This window comes from Leptidea sinapis, chromosome 9 (genome assembly GCF_905404315.1).
Source record: "Leptidea sinapis chromosome 9, ilLepSina1.1, whole genome shotgun sequence".
In the NCBI taxonomy this organism is placed as follows: domain Eukaryota; kingdom Metazoa; phylum Arthropoda; class Insecta; order Lepidoptera; family Pieridae; genus Leptidea; species Leptidea sinapis.
The window spans coordinates 9,280,978-9,298,835 of NC_066273.1; the positions used below are offsets into that span (position 1 = coordinate 9,280,978).

Here is a 17,858-nt window from a genome sequence, read left to right on the forward strand (position 1 = left end):
CGTCATTCCTGAAAAACGTTCCAAGCCACAAACATCACATTTTAATAAATTCGTGTTTAAAGTTTAGGTAATAACTATTAGTGTATTCCATAAATGTGCTACTAAGTTATGATGCCATTTTTTGTCAGTCCCTTAATGTGAATCACGTGACCAGTTTTGTGTTCTTAACTCAATTTCGACATGGTTGTCGATTGGAATTACGTCGAATTTTATTGCGTATAGAACGCGAATGGTATATCGAACAGTGAAGTGTGAACGTGTCTATAATAATGTATGGTGCGCGATATTGTTGTGCTATGAACTATACTCGTATGATATTATATTAGAGGGTAGTCTGAAAAGAGCTTGAGAGCTGAGGTATAAGGTAAAAACGTACTTTGCTCAGACTTTTCTCACGTAAAACTAAGCTGAGTGTGATGCAATGCGAACTTGACTTTTGTATTGGGCTGTATTAACTTAATCTCAGTATAATTTCAACTATCAAATGTCTATATAAACGTGTTTTTCGTAAGTAAAGTCTGAGCAAAGTCTAAATACTCTCTGTAGATCTCATCCTAAGACAATTCTAGAACAATAATTCTCAGTCGTCAATTAACAAAGACTTACAATATACCAGAACATGTTATACAGAGTATAGAAAAAGAAAGTGACGATCTTGTTAATGTAGCCAATTTTGATTTACTAGTCGTCAACAGTCAGCCACGCATCGCATTAGCTCCTTAGTAGGTATTTTCAATAATAAACAACCCGCTAACGCAAACATCCACAAATCAGCATTAAAAATAATTGGAAGACATTATTGGTAACATTAAGTTAATACAATTAATGCCCAGTCACTATAAGCTACACTTGTGATAAAATTCACCTTGTTATTATTTAATTAAAACTACAGGTAGTTACCCCTATAACGCGTTAGAACGATTCCACGTTATAGGAATGCGGAATTATTGAGGAAATTCCATATAACGCGTTTTTATGACCTCGTAATTCGTTATAATAATAATTAATCACAATTCGTGACAAGTATTTACAATTGTTTGCCTAGAGTTACTGTCTTATTAAGGTTTTTAATAAAATTATTTTATTTTGTAATAACACAATTGACACAAGTACACGAAGCTAATTATGAACTGACAAATCATTATAAATTTCTTAGTACAGAAATATGTCTATTGAAATCGCGTAATATGTAAATGACTTATAAGACTATCGCATTATAGGGAGGATTACTGTACTATATTTGCTAATAACGCTATTTATTAAATCGAATCAGTAAAGTATTTTCAAAGAGCATTATTTAATATAAGATAAAATGTTCGTGGTTATTTATTATACAGCACTTTGTGCTTCATATTAATATAAAACTTTAATATATTGGACATGGGTCCCTCTATATGAAATACTGTCTCAGATGTCTTTCCTCAAATGTACAATTGTATGATAACTATAAATACATAGATATCTTAATCTAAACTTATGGCAACATTTACAACACTCATGTCAAACACTCGGCGCTCTCGTTTCTATATAACGCGCTCTCTGTTACACTAATGAAATCTATTCATTATAAATATATTTTGTTTTCTCAGAAAAGGCATCTTCGATTTCGAACAAATAATCTATTACATAACTTAAAGTTTCTCTGCAAGAACATATCTTATGAACAAGTGATATTACCCATCAAAAAATAATGCCACTATGAAATTTTTTAATTGTAGTGTTTATATTAAAAAACAAAATTTTAAAGAAGTAGCTTTTATATTTAATGAATTGGTCAGGAACAGACCCAAGAAAAATCTATGTGACTTCAGTTGTGACTATGTACCTACATATCCTCTGAACATTTTTTTTTTTAAAACAAATAAATGGATTTGACTTTAATTTTTTCCCTTCACCACCATAGAGCCGTTTTCTCTAACACTATTTTTGATATATTGGGTCTGAAAAGGAATAAAATGAAACCTTCAACCATTTAAATTGTTGTCAAAATATGTTGCCAAAGGGTAATTACTGAGCACTCACGAACCGATCAGTGTACATGTTTTGCCAATGTTAATAATATAAATACATTTACAATTGTATAACTACCGTTAAAAGTGATCCATGCAACAGACTGGCACAATGAATGTTCGTTCAAGGGATGGCATGAATAAAACAATAAGAAAAAGGGGAGATCTATCTGTCAAACTAAATGGAAACGAACGTTACTTAGTGTTAAAATGTGTACCAATTAGGACACATTCTAGCCACCCGTTGCGTGCTCTATAACAAGATCGGCTCATTATTAACATAATAACATATAATATACACATTTTGATCAATCAAATTTAAATAATTTTATATTTCTTTGCTTCAGAAAAGTTCTTTCAAATCGTTTTGACAAGATTCCACGGAATTTGGCGCGGATTAAACTAAATTCTATTAATTAAAATATTATTATAAAGATTTTAAAATTTGTTTCTTAATTAACACTTTATCTATCACATATTTATATACTGACCACACAAATCACACAGTAGGAACTTCATATCACACACAAAACTTACCAGTTCCTCGCATACATGCTCGACCGATTGAATATAATATTATAAAGCTGATCGTACTAATATTAAACAATAATTACTTCAACTGAGCTACAAAAATCAATATTGTAGCTTTTGGATATTTTAATAATGTTCCGGATGATGACGAACACATGAGTTACTAAAGGGAACACGGATCTTGAACTGTGTCATTGATAATAATAATAAAAGCGATAGCAAGAAAACAATCGCAGATAATATACATTATACAGCTTGCCGCACTGCTCAAGATCCTTGCCGACGCTAAAACGAGTGATCGTAGAAAGTGGTGTATAAACGTCATAATATGATATCTCACTAAATCTTTAAATACGATATTGTGAGATAGTTTATACACACCATTTTAAGGTAGGTACATAAAATATATAACAAAACTGACAATATTTAAACAAAAGTTTTTAAGAAGTCAGCTTTAGTAACTTGCTCAGCAAATGTGCGCTCAGCCTGACATAGTACACCTATTTATCACAGATAACAGATAATATGGACCAAGCAGGGGTCACCACGGTCGCCAGGGTTTATCTTCCGGTGGTCTCCGAGTGACCAACGCTAGAGGAGCCGCGTCATCTATCGTGGGAGGTGGAGTACTCCAACCTGAACTAGCTGGAGACAAACAACGAGCCTCTGACGACGTTGACGATGTCGCATCTCTTGGTGATAGCGGCACCAGGTTGGGAATTGCTGTGAGTGAACTGGCTGTTACTCCTGCCGGCAATACCAACGCAATGTCCCCGTTGCACAGACGTGTTGGCACCAAGCGAACACCAGAGCCTGGGCCTGCTGAAAATAATGCATGATTTCAATATTTATGAAAAGATTTATAATAAACGTCATGGAACCAACAAGAACAAAATTATAATATTTTACTGAGATGAGTTAAGAATAAGGTTCCAATTTTTATAGAACTTTTATTATGAATACGAATGATAAACTACGATAGAAACACGGTAAGAAAAAGAAAAAAATCCTATCACAGAAACCTTACTAGCATTGCCAGGTTGCGAGGGATTTCCAGCTCCATTCGACATCGTATGGAAATAACGCATAAGGAAGTTTGGTAGTGCGTGGAAGAAAGTGCCGCCACAAAAACGCCACACGTCCGGATGATGGAGGATCTGAGAATAAACTTACCAGAAATAAAGATGGTTGAATGCTGTGGCGGATTAACATCTTCGGCATCGGAAGGTGGTGTAGGGGCGGCGACCGGTCTGCTCCCTTGGTTGCTGACACATCCCTCCAGGTGACGGACGAGACGTCGCTTCAAACCGGTTTCCAGTCCAGGAAACTTGGCTACTTCCGACAAGCAATGCCTGTAACCCGCCCGAAACCTATCCGGAGAAGCGGCACCTTCAGAACGCAGTCCTTCCAAATGTTTCACTGTCATTTCAAGTATATCAGCCTTTTCTAACTTAGAGTGTCTCGCCGGCTAAAAGAAAACGCATTAGTGAATATCTCAAATTAAAATTATCTTTGGAAGTAAAAAAGTAGCTTTTTATAAGAGTACTTACATCTTTTTTCATAGCGTCGAGAATTAACGCCTTGAGTTCGTTCAGGCAATTATTGATGCGAGCTCGACGTCTCTTTTCCATTATCGGTTTGTTACTCTAAAACAAAGATGAAACACATTAGCTCACGTGCGTTGATGTATTATAATTGGCGAAAAAGAATATGCCGATCATAATAAGTCTGACTTTGTACATTTATTTAATTGGTGTACAACACTTTTTATACAACTCATGTTCCGCTGGATCATGTTTTATATATTGGATGTGTCATTATCCAATACAAAAATAAATTATCATCCATTGCATCCTACATAATAAGAGGCGGGACTAAGTAAAAATTGAAATTTAGTTTAGTATGAAACGTGCAGTAATTTGACATAAAACAAAATTTTACATGAAACTGTAGTAATTACAAAATGGCGATTGGCAATTAAGTATATATCCGGCTTAGGTTGAAAGCGAACAGTTGCTTAAAACGTAGTGGATTTCGGCTATCTCCGTTTTTTACAAGATTATAGCCGTCATCTGTCAATCTATCAATGACAGCACGTTTCATACAATCGAGTGAATCTCTTTTTTCTTAGAGAGTTTCGCTAGGCTGTTTATACGTCTAGATAGACTATGACAGCTGTGAAAACGTCGAAAAAAAAATTGAGTTTAGAGTGTTAAAGTGTGACAAATCGCGAGTGAAACATACTTGTTTCACTCGCGACTTGTCTTGTCTGGCGACACGGTACTCCGTGTCACGCACACTAAACTAATATTACTGGCCCGTTTTTGGCCTCTAGACATATAAATTATCTTAGCCATCATCATTGTTTTTTTGTTTGCTATCAGCAATTCAAACTATAATATTTATGTTAATAAGTCGCTCTTAAACTTAAATGTTTCCACGACATTGAGATTATAGGTTGAATTTTTTACTTGTCCGTGCTTGCTTATTGTATTGTCCACGGTATTGTCCAATTGTTGTTGCAGTTGCGTGACGTCAGCCAAAGTAAGATGGCGGATGTCAATTGTCATCTAGCCGGCAGGCGCGTGAGAATGAGCTGGCGAGTGGCGGGCTCGCTCGACGCGTGTGTCTCAAGGTGAAGGTCACGAGTTGCAAGGCGCGGACGTGACGCCGCGGCCGTCGCTGGCGGCTAGGTCAAGAGCCACGTGACGAGCTATCGGCTTATAATCCTTTACCACGTAGATAGATCGGACAGGGTTCAATAGTCAACCTCTCATTTGCGTCATTAAATTGATATTAATTAGCCTGCCGATAGACCTATCAGTTGGCGCGTGGCAAAAAATAACAAACAATTGATTACAATTAATTAGGTAATAATAGTATTACATAGTTAAGTTAAAAATACATGCGTTTTTCTAGCAAGATATTCAATCCTTATACAATTAACTTTATTCATATATTATTAATTATATCATAGTTGTATAAGATGACATAAAGACAATGTAACTCATCAGAACTCAAGATGTTAGAGGCGCCCCGAAATAAGCGTAAAGTTATCCTTTACGCCGTAGCGTGTAATTTTTTTTTGTTTAAGTATGTTTGTATAGATTATATTCATATCAAAAGCAAGCTCCTACACTACAATCTCTTAGGTACGTATTATATATCTACTTATGTATAAATGTCCACATACTACATACTTTAAATGAAATGAAACATAAGAAGAAACTAAACATATAACATTCAGTAACAATTCGCATAACGAGCAATTCACGCGCACGCTACGAGCATTACAAGCCGCGCGCGGAGCGACCCGTGATTTGCCGGTTTTTCGAACGAACACGAAGGGGTGAGTTCGCGGCTGAATGGCGGTAACAGACTCGCGGGAGGTTCGTAGTGAATGCGCGGTATGAGCGCGCTATGCGTTCACGGTTGCAGCGAACATGCAATGAAAGATAGAATGATACATTTCATGTTATGTTTTACCAGTCTGTATGCAACTTTAGTTATTACTTATTATAGTTATTTATGCAACTTTTGTGTAATAAGGGGTAAAACACGAACGTGGGTTTGATAATAGTACCTATCACATGAGTGTTTTAATACCTAATTATCAACAGTTGCATACAACAGTTTATCTACACCCAGAATATGAATTCTTTAAAAGATTCTGAAACAGTTACTACAGCTTACTGCTAACATTAAAACAGCCAGTCCTAGTAGTAACCTAATACCATCCATTACTGATTTTATACAAATAAACTAAGTTTTAATGAAAGAATTATTTATTTTAGTAGTAATTTACATTTTGTATTGTACAATTATTAAAATTCACTTGAATATTATGTTCTTTTGCAGCGTTTAAAATATCCGGCGGTGTGCTGTCAAAATTTTAATCGCTCATTTTTTCAAGAAAAATGGCGGGGTTTCGAATAACCTACTTTTTTTACGGCGCGCCACGTTCTGGTAGTTTGGAACGCGCATAAACGAAAATGTTCTTTTTTTTAAATTCATACAGATACCACACATCGATCAATAAGAATGTGGCTATTTGTTGATACTCTTTGCGCATGAAGGGATCGAAACATAATTATTACGACATTGGGTGTTTTAATGTTGGTAATAAGCTTACTGTTTCAGAATCTTTAACAGAGGATTTAAAACATGGGTGTAGATAAATTTAATTTAATTATTCTGAAACAAATATCTCGACAGCATGAATTTACTTAATAAATGTAGGCGTGTAAACGTCCCATTTGCGAGATAACGTGGTGTTACGTTCGTTTGACGTTATCTCTGTCAAGATACATCTGCATATAACTTGACAGAACAATGCAATTTTGAATACAATATACGTTTATGTCAATCTATATTTAACTGTGCAAACGATGAGTAAATATTATACTTAGGTAGGCAGGAGTTGGCTTAATGAACGATGAAAATGGAAATCGACAACATTTTTTTGTATCTGTCGAAGTATTCAAACAAGTTTTTGTAAACGTATCTTGATATTCAATGGGACATAGAGCAGGGTCGGGATATATAGACGATTATTTATTTCGTTGTACCGTAGATTGACATGAGACAACATTTTTCCTGTTAGGCAAAACCCATACATAACGAATTCGGCGAAAAAAGCTATAGAGTACCTACAGTACTTACTAGTACTACCTCTTACCAGTGGGACGCTCCTTTGCACAGGATGCCGGCTAGATAATGGGTACATGAAACAGTAATGTGTAAACATTACTGTGTTCCGGTCGAAGGGCGCAGTAGCTAGTGAATTTACTGGACAAATGAGACTAAACATCTCAATTAAATAGATTTAATGTATTTTTCACGTTTGTCTACATCATGGGACAATAAAAAAGCAATTAGTCCCGAGGTGTAGTGAATTGATTACGAAAGTGTTTTAAGAGAGGCATAACATTATCAAATAACATTAAACTTTATAAATGGCATATTATCTGGTTGGGATCGTGCCAGCCCTCGCAAATAGCTGCTTCAAAGTGACCTCTAGCATTTAATTACAAATCACATCGTGTCGACAGAGGGACTAGACCAGCAGGACGTTCAGCTGATGGTAAGCCATACGCCCTGCCTATTACAATGCAGGGCCGTTCAAGATTATTGCAAAACACATAAATTCGAAGCGGCACTACAACTGCGCTCGTCACCTTGAGACATAAGATGTCAAGTCTCATTTGCCTAGTAATTTCATAGCTTAATGCTACATGCTTGTGGCGGCGACGTGGAGCGGGTCATTCCCTTCCCTAAAATATGATTGATGGAGGCGATGGTTGGTCCATGCGTCATGCTCGTGAACGGGCGCAGCTTCTGGTGGCTGGATGATCCTCTCACCGGGAAATCTGATTTATGGTACTTTATTTCTTTTATTTTCATTTTTTTTTTAAATTAAAGTAATTTTTTTTTTATATATAATAGCTAATATAATGCTCGCATAATGCATATTTTATTTACGGTATATTGTGTAGATTGATACTCTATTGTACTTTAAGTATGTACTCAATTACTATAACTATGTTTTTACTTATTAATTTACATTTTTGACTCACTCGTGTAAGGCATTCAGTAATTGACGTTTGTGGTTTTTGTTGCATCATAAGTATAACGTTAGCATACTCCCATCTATAAGGCCAGCAACAAACTCTTCCGGCTTTGCGAATGTCCGTGGGCTTGGTCCTCACTACAGCCTCTTGGCATTTGCCCCCCCTTACATAAAAAAAAAATAGCGAGTAGTAATAATTATAGTCTGTCATAATAGTGTCGCGAGTGAGCGTCGCGTGCCAAACGCGTGGGCGCGAACCGCTTCCGGCATTACACGCCCTAACGCCGCGCATAATGTTACACTATTATTGTATTAGACCACACTACTTGTTTGTCTGTCTGTTTGTCTACGGCAGACATTTTTGTGGAGTATAAATATACATTCGGTAGATTATGGGTACCACAACGGCGCCTATTTCTGCCGTGAAGCAGTAATGTGTAAGGGCGCCGTAGCTCGTGAAATTACTGGGCAAATGAGACCTAACAACATCTTATGTCTCAAGGTGACGAGCGCAGTTGTAGTGGCGCTCAGAATTTTTGGGTTTTTCAATCATTCTGAGCGGCACTGCATTGTAATGGGCAGGGCGTATCAATTACTATCAGCTGAACATCCTGCTCGTCTTGTACCTTATGTACATAAAATATGTTAGCTGAAAGGCGTAGCTAGACTTTCTCTGCTGACGAATTTCGCTGTCATATTGAGTCCTACTAGTTGATCTAGAGGGAGATAAGCGCTTTGAAACAAACAAACTTTAAACTTTTTTTATGAAATTATGGGATGAGACGAGCAGGACGTTCAGTTGATCGTATTTGATACGCCCTGCCCATTACAATGCAGTGCCGCTCAGGATTATTGAAAAACACAAGAATTCTGAGCGGCAATGCAATAGCGCCAGTCACCTCGAGACATAAGATTAAGAAACACAATAATGCTTATACATTACTGCTTCACAAAAGAGATAGGCGCCGTTGTGGTTCCCATAATCTAGCCGGCTTCCTGTGCAAAGGTACAACTTTGTAAAATTATCTAGAATATTAGTAATTATATATCCTTTAGGAGCCAATATTTCATTTGCTGTGCCTTGTGGTAAACATACATATAGACAACGTACTATATATCGCGAACCAGAAATAACTGGTAAAGGTTAAACTGTGCGTGTAAACGCATCGGTGTGTGCACAGAGTCACGACATGAGCCAGTGCTAATTACGTATTTGTATGTGTGGGTGCGACTCGGTCGCGTAGGCGGCGTACACACGCGCGACTTTAATCTTGACGCCGGTGTTTATACAATGTGATGGTTGATGGATTACTCACCTGTTCGCGTGATCTGGGCCCATGGATGTGATACTGAATTATAATAAAAGTGCCCCGCCGTGTCTGTCTGGTAGAACGCATACTTATCGAAATTATTTTTATGTGGTGTGCGAGGTAATTCACGATATAAGGACTTTCCCTACTGCATATTTTCCTAATCTTAGCAAATTACTACGTACTACGGGGTACTACGGGGAAACCAATCAATTCCCACAATAAGTAAGTGCCACGAAATACGGATTGCACGATTCGGACTAATTTGTGAATATTTCTGCTGCTCAGTTAAAAAAAAACTCGATTGGCAGCGACAAACATTAATATTCATTCAAAAGGCTTGCAACGGTTCTGGGATTTCTCTGGTGCAATTTGGGAATCAAAGTGAGTGATCACTTATCGCCTCAGGTAACCCGTACCCTTATTTTTCCTTCTCTGCCATAAAAAAATCAAAAATGAAGTAACATTGTAATTAATATAAGAAAATGGTCCTTCCTGCCCACAGATTGTTACACCACAGAGTATTATGCATATGCCCTGTAAGCATAGACTTATAAATTATCTGATAAATAAACAAATGTAGTCCACACATCAATGTCCACGAGTGCGGCAGGAAAGTGGGCGAGCATTGCGTTCCCACGACAATTATCCGTGGGCACTAACGCCCGCCGCCCACGGGAACTGACTCACAGACGTCTGCCGACTGCCGAGTACCGGGCGCTTGGCACTGGTAACATTTAACTATGATTCAATGCCTTCAATGAACAATTTGAAAGTCAACAACACGACTATATCACGCGTATTTAAAGATATCTTTAAACGAGCAATTCTTGTATATATATAATCTGAATCTCGGAAACGGCTCCAACGATTTTAATGAAATTTAGTATACAGGCAGTTTTTGAGGCGGGGGAATCAATCTAGCTAGGTTTCACTTAAAAAAAAAATGTTTTATCCGTGTTTAAATGAGAAATATGTTGATATAATGAATAATTGCATTTTTTTTCGGCAAACTGATTTATTTAATCATTTATAGCTGATAATGACTTTAGTTTTTAAGCATTTTTCTGACTTTTGTCATTAGTGAAATAAATAAAAAATTGGGAAGTTTTTAGTAATCTTTGCTTCCGCACGGAGGGGGCCCCCGCAGCAAGGGGGCCCCGTATAATTGATATGGCAGATATGCAGCATCGTTTCAGCTTCCAGTACTATAATCATACAAGAAGTTCATTTCTTTATTGTATAAGCGTTCATTGTATTCCATGAATTGTCGTACATATAAGCAACAGCGATTTTGTATGAATTTGTTTGCATGCTTGTAACACAAATAGTTATCAACTTAGCAAGTCAATGTGAAGATCTAAAGTCACGATCCTTCGTGTATGGCGTGTTGCTTCGTATTCAGTTAAAACAACAAATAAAATTGACGTTCCCGGCCACATATTATTTAAATAAATAAACTGTACGGGCTCATAAATAAACAAAGTCCATACAACTTTGCCCACGATTATACAATGTATATTAAAACATCAAATATAATTTAGTATTCAGAAATAAATAAATGTTTTTGTTGTGTTAATAATTTTTAATAAAAAACAGGGCCTTAAGCACTTTTCTTAGAATGGGTATAAAATGTTAAACTCGCGTTAGGACACGTGACCTGATCGTTAACTCGTAAGACGGAGGGACTTAAGTCTTTTGTGACAATTATAAACTATAGTAATTATATAATATAATAACAAAAATATAAATTGTTAGTTGAATTATGTAATATAAATTGTCAGTTGAATTATGTAATATAAATTGTCACTTGAATTATGTAATATAAATTGTCAGTTGAATTATGTAATATAAATTGTCATTTTTGTGTACGATAGCGCAATAAATGAATATTGTATTTATAAAACAATCCGTGCGAAATTATTCCCTAAACATTACAAATTATTCAAAAATGCACACCATTAATGTTCAAGTTTTCACTTCTGCCGGCAGTACCGGAGTTACACCTAGTTATTTTATTTCTATAAATACACATATGAATTTACAATTCACAAATTATATGCTGTAAGAAAAGTACTAGCCTACCTATTGATTCCTAGATCTATGGATCGTTTGGACTATTTTATATCTCAATGAATTAGTTGTATAAATAAGTTGCTATATTGGTGTTCTACTTTTTAAAAACAAATTAGTTAATTATAAACAATTTGTTGATTTTAAAGTGATATCTCTGACTTCTGGGATTAATTAAATAATATTTGTTTAGAATTTAAAGAGCGACACCTTACGCCAATTTCCTAATATGCAAATATTGGGGTTGAGCAGGTTATCTATTGTAAAGTAGATCCTGTAGATGGAGCCACAACGATACGATACGATTTACGAACGATACGTCAGTCGAAACGGTTGGCTCAGTGGAAGGACCGCGACGCTCGGATGGAGCCCGAGAGGTCGCGGGTTTGTGTCCCGCATCGTTCATAAATTTTGGTTACAAATTTAATTTAAATTATTTAATTATCTGGCTTAGGGCCAGATACCAAAGAATAGCCATTATCCTGTAGAATGCCATGCCAGTCAAGGTTATACTATACAATATATTAATTACTTGAATACTTTAATAAACCTCTAAAAAACTAAACAATAAGCCATCATACATGTTCGTACCCTCGATTCTTACCTGAATATTTATTACAAATAATTAGGGTTTCTATCCACTGGGTGTTAGACCGATGAATTCTATTTTTATCTCTTCTATTTTCTAATCCAAAATAATATTTTAAGTACCTACCTAGTACTATCTACTAATACCTACATGAAATTATAAAATCAAAAACCTAAAATCCAAATAATTTGTTATATTTTAAACTTATAACCCCTTACTTCTGGGATTAGTTATTACACAAATAAAATTTGAAAACAATATGCAAATATTGCGGTTGAGCAGGTTATCAACTGTAAAGTAGATCATGTAGATGGAGCCACAACCTGAGAGTTGAACAAAGCATACAAGATTTATAAACTTTACGTCACTCAAACGGTTGGCTCGGTTGGAAAGAGCGCTCGCACGGAACGCGAAGGGCACGGATTCGAGTTCCGCATCATAAATTTTGTTTTCAAATTTTATTTGTCTGAGCTAAATAATTTTTTATTTTTACTAACTTAGTACGACGTATTTATGTCGAGCTCGTAACTTGAGCGGTCTACACAAGCAAATTCAAATATTTTCAATCAAAATTGGATTTAAAAAGCCAGGAAATGCCACGATTTTAAAAACTCCTTACGACCTTACAAATAAACTTGGTATAAAGGTATAACTTAGAATAGACCAAGAATATATTTACCAATAGCCTATATTGTAAAAGATAAAAGATTTTTGCTTATGATTTGTTTATTCGGACGTATAACGTTCCCCGCGTTTATTTGCAAGGCTGCGTGCCATTCGGAAACCTTCAGAATTATCATTGTATTGACAGTATTTTCCATATTCTTGGTTTATTCTCAGGTATAACGTTATACCAAGTCTATTTGTAAGGTCGTCAGTGTTTCTAATATTAAACTCTTACATCATTTATACGTCTAGAGAGACTATGACAGCTGTGAAAACGTCGAAAAAAATGAATAAAGAACTTCATGTATTTTGAGCAATTCACGCACACTAAACTAATATTCCTGGCCTGTTTTTATCGGTTGTCTAACAGCAAGATACTCTATCTAGTCGTATTAATTATTTAAGATTTAACTAGCTACGCTCACATTGACAAATCAATATCATGCTGTCAGGTCGTGTTACGCTAGTATCTCCTATGTCTATGGTTTGAGTAACACTTAACGAGTGTCCGTAAAAGCCTTGATGGTTACCGGGAAGTGAGCAGGCAGTGATTAGATGGTACTGTTGATGAATGCCGGAGTTAAGTATAATTGGCCGCAGAAATGACGTGCTTGTTAATGATGATGGAATAATAACTGAATAGAATAGACCGTGTTGTTAGCGCCTCGGATGTATAAATAGTACAATATAAATGTACTATTGACGTATATAATAGGTGACGTTATGTTGCAAAGGAAAATTATGTACATATATTTTTTTTTTTACAATATAACAACCACTATGCCAAAACAATAGATATAATATGCACTAAAAAGTATAAAAATAAGTGCGTATTTTTATACAATATATTTAATTAATCTAATTCTAGTTACGATAATTGTTATTTTTGGAATGGGTGTCCTTCCGCCGCGACCCGCTCTCGCCTCCCCACGACTCAATCGACACGGGAAGCCCCAGTTCTCAATTAGAAAAAGAATTATCAAAATCGGTTCACCCAGTCGAAAGTTTTGAGGTAACAAACATAAAAAAAATACCAACGGATTGAGATCCTCCTAAATTTTTTGAAGTCGGTTAAAAAGTTATCAAATAACTTCCCTTTTTAAGAATGTTGTCAGTCACAGGTTACAGTCAGGTTATTTTGGCATATTGATAATAACTACAGAAATTTTTTATTTTAATTATTTATATTTATAGAGTGGGATGTAAACTAATTTTTTTTGTTAACCTTAAAATACATAACAGTTTGTCTGTTTTTAGTAAAAAAAAGAAGAATTGTTAAATTAATTTTCAATATCGAGTAGGTATAAGTAATAGGTACAAGAAAAGCCCCATCAGGTTTAAAAGTGAGAGGTTCCTTTGCACAGGATGCCGCCTAGATTATGGGTACCACAACGGCACCTATTTCTGCCGTGAAGCAGTAATGTGTAAGCATTACTGTGTTTCGGTCTGAAGAGCGCCGTAGCTACTGAAATTACTGGGCAAATGAGACTTAACATTTTAAGTCTCAAGGTGACGAGCGCAATTGTAGTGCCGCTCAGAATTTTTGAGATTTTCAAGAATCCTGAGCGGCACTACATTGTAATCGGCAGGGCGTATCAATTACCATCAGCTGAACGTCCTGCTCGTCTCGTCCCTTATTATCATAAAAAAATTAGTACGTATTCGTCCGTATTGCAAACTTAAAGTGGAAACTCTTTAACACAAAATATTTTGAAACTCCTCCTGAAATTCATCTTACAGACCTGAAAATATTATATATTATTGTTTTAAAGCATTTGTTTTAAAGGCTCCAAGTGTAGTTCCTTTTTTGTAATTAATTATAGTAGATATATATATATACATATACTAGTAGGTAGTTCTAGTGGTGTATAATTGAAGCGAACCTTGTTCAAGATACAGCTTACTCTAAGGATTGACAAAGGTATTTTTAAAGTTTATATAGAGAAGAAGTGCAGAAGTGATATAGATAAATAATTTGTTTACGAATAAAATAATTTATTATTTACGTTTGGAAATGGCAAACAGAGTAACGATTGTTGTCTAATAGTTTTAATAGCATTGCAACGTGCAACCCTTTGCTTAATAGCTATGTGAATTATCATCAAATCCCTAGTTATATCAGCTCTAAAAAAAATAATTTATAACGTTTTTATAACAATTAAATAATGTTATTTCTAAATTGCAAGTATAGACTCTCTACAAGCTGCTGTAGTAAGATGATTCGTAGCGACAGAGTTTATAATATTATGAACGTTTTTGTTTTTTTTTGTCCATAGACTTGAGGTTCTCCTACTTGTATATTATATATTCTTTGGTCCCATCTGTCCTAGACTATTAAAACGCTCTATAATAAAGCTTCTATATATTTGCATAGAAGCAGTAGAAAACCCTAAATTATTTCTTGGATTACAATCAATTGCATCATTTTTTTTTTAAATAGTATTCTATAAATTGCTTAAAAACTAAAATATCAGAATTTAATCTGTAAGGACACATTCTTTGTATAATTATAAATTCCTATATCATATTTTCATTTATATTTAAATATTGTTTATAATTCCGGTTTTGCAAACGTTTGCGTGTATGAAAAATGGCCTAAATTTATATTAATAAAAAACAATTACCCGTCTATTAGAATCCCCCTTCTTCTGCTCGACTGCAGCAGATGAAGTCATGCTGCCAGGAGTGGCCTGAGAGCCCGCGACACCGGTCACCATTTCTGTCACAACGTTTAACTCAATCGCGGAAAGTCACTCGTGCATAGCGTCACCGAGCACGCGACTGTCGCGTGTGGAGGTTGGCGCGCGACTGACACCTCGATCGGATAGTGATACAGATAGTAGATTGTGATCTTGCGAGCGGCCAGTGGGTGGCGCGCATGATGTCGACTCTTGGCTCTCGGCCGTACTTGGCGGTCGGGATTTGGCCGCTACGGCGCCCGCCGGATGCTGCGAGAAGGCACGCGACTGGCGCGAGCCACGAGCCGAGCTTTCCACTAGCTGATAAAGCTAGTTTCGAAAGCGAGACGAGCAGGACGAATGCAGTGCCGCTCAGGATTCTTGAAAAACCATAAAAATTGTGAGCGGCACTACAACTGCGCTCGTCACCTTCAGATATATAATGTTAAGTCTCATTTGCCCAGTAATTTCACTAGCTACGGCGCCCTTCAGACCGCAACACAGTAATGCTTACATATTACTGCTTCACGGCAGAAATAGGCGCCGCTGTGGTACCCATAATCTAGACGGCATCCTGTGCAAAGGAGCCTCCCACTGGTTGCGGAGCGTTGCCAGATGGTTACTTTTGTAACCTTTTAGGTGATTTTTAATACCGTCAGGTTGCTTCTAGCTTACACACTCTAAATGTTACTTTAGTAGATTTTTTTATTTAATAATTATGATACTCTAACTTTTTCCTACGTTTCCACTAAGAAAATTGCTTTTTTATTTCTGATTCTAGTAACATTTGGCTGACGTGGCTGGCAAAACTAGTACCACTTAGCTACGATTGTTGCGCCGACCCAGACTCCACTAAGGCGAAGATTTGTTTTTTTTTTCTTTTAAGAAACTTACAGTTATTTATATAACATAGTATAGATAATATGATAAATAATAAATATCACACTACCCTTAAACGATTTCTACTTTCTAACGCTACATATGACATAGTGAATTCTTAAAATAAGATTGTTGAAAATTGGTTAAAAATAATTGCAAGTCAAGTTAAAAGAGTCTATAGCTTAAGTTATATCGATATAAGAGTTTGTAATATTGAATAATAATAATATTAATTTGTATTCTTTTGTGTTCTCAGTGAAACTAAAATATTTTATTTAAGTGTTTCGGTCTGAAGGGCGCTGTAGCTAGTGAAATTACTGGGCAAATGAGACTTAACATCTTATGTCTCAAGGTGACGAGCGCAATTATAATGCCGCTCAGAATTTTAGGGTTTTTCAAGAATCCTGAGCGGCACTGCATTGTAATGGGTAGGTCGTATCAGTTACCATCAGCTGAACGTCCTGCTCGTCTCGTCCCTTAATTTCATAAAAAAAAACATTTTCTACTGTAGTGATATATCTATTTGTTTCGCAAGCACACTAGTTCAAAATAAATAGCATCCACGCTTGCATTAACACAATAGCATATTAGCCGAACGACAAACAAAACAATGAACAACATATCTGAGCCTATTACTTGTTTCAAGATCAAAGCATGCCGCGTGCATTCATGCTCTATGCTGGTGGGTATTTTGCATAAGGCATGCACGTTTGCTAACATGCACTCCTAATGAAGCAAACCTTCCATGAAAGTCCCCATTATACATTTGTATTTTTACCTTTATCTACACCCATACTTTAAATCCTCTATTAAAGATTCTAAATCAGTTAGCTTATTGCCAACATTAAAACACCCAATGTCCTTATAACTATTACATCATCCAAACGAGTGACAACATTTTATCATCCGTTTTCATAGTAACACTCCTTTGGATGATTTTATGGTTACAAGGACTGGCTTTTGTAATGTTAGCGGTAGGCTAACTGTTTTAGAATCTTTTATAGAGGATTCATATTATGGGTGTAGATAAAGTCTTGTATGCAACTGTTTATAATTGGGTATAAAAACACTCATGTGATACTATTATCATAAACCCACTCTCTTATTACACAACAGTTGCATAAATAACTATAACAGTTTTAAAAACTGTCTTCGATACTAACTATTCAATCAATTATTTTCGTAATAAGTTACCATCCACTTCAAATACTGGAGCTGGTTAAGATAATGGCTTATACCTTACGTACTTAATTTCAAGGTATTTTAAGGAAAGACGAATGAAATTGGTAATTTCTTAATTTTTTATTAGACATTAATTTAAAATGCTAAGGAGATTTACGGCCGTTTTGGGTAACGTATTTCTAGTTACGGATATATTCTATCCATAGTTATGTCCAGTAGAGGTTAGATGTTAGACGATAGGTTATTGAAATGTAAGTAAGCGTTAAAGGATAGTTTTGTCTACCTCTAGTAAGTTAAACTACGGATAGCTTAGGGTTTTCCTGTGACAAACTTTAATGTTGCATTTACCTGTCATCAAGTTAGCCCCGTGCT

General features: G+C 35.8%; 1 protein-coding gene across 2 annotated transcripts; it reads right to left on the minus strand.

The window, feature by feature from the left end:
* Positions 1–1,169: 1,169 nt before the first annotated feature.
* LOC126966265 (protein hairy) lies at positions 1,170–15,609 on the minus strand. 2 transcript variants are annotated; one of them, XM_050810246.1, is made up of 4 exons: positions 15,372–15,609; positions 4,091–4,186; positions 3,714–4,008; positions 1,170–3,359 (listed from the first exon to the last, which is right to left on the minus strand). In XM_050810246.1, exons 1-4 carry the CDS (start codon positions 15,462–15,464, stop codon positions 3,082–3,084), a joined length of 762 nt encoding a protein of 253 aa, XP_050666203.1. In that variant the 5' UTR covers positions 15,465–15,609; the 3' UTR covers positions 1,170–3,081. The 2 variants fall into 2 exon arrangements, with proteins under 2 accessions (XP_050666203.1, XP_050666202.1); XM_050810245.1 differs by having other exon boundaries at positions 1,170–3,362; positions 15,372–15,602.
* Positions 15,610–17,858: the final 2,249 nt, after the last annotated feature.

What these genes read in the sequence shown, in the direction of transcription:
- LOC126966265 (XM_050810245.1), bottom strand. Translation starts at nt 15,464, where the DNA reads ATGGTGACCGGTGTCGCGGGCTCTCAGGCCACTCCTGGCAGCATGACT. An exon ending in AGGGGGATTCTAATAGACGG is followed by an intron (nt 4,187 to 15,371) that starts GTAATTGTTTTT and finishes TCTTTGTTTTAG; the next exon opens with AGTAACAAACCGATAATGGA. An exon ending in TTCAACCATCTTTATTTCTG is followed by an intron (nt 3,363 to 3,713) that starts GTAAGTTTATTC and finishes CATTATTTTCAG; the next exon opens with CAGGCCCAGGCTCTGGTGTT.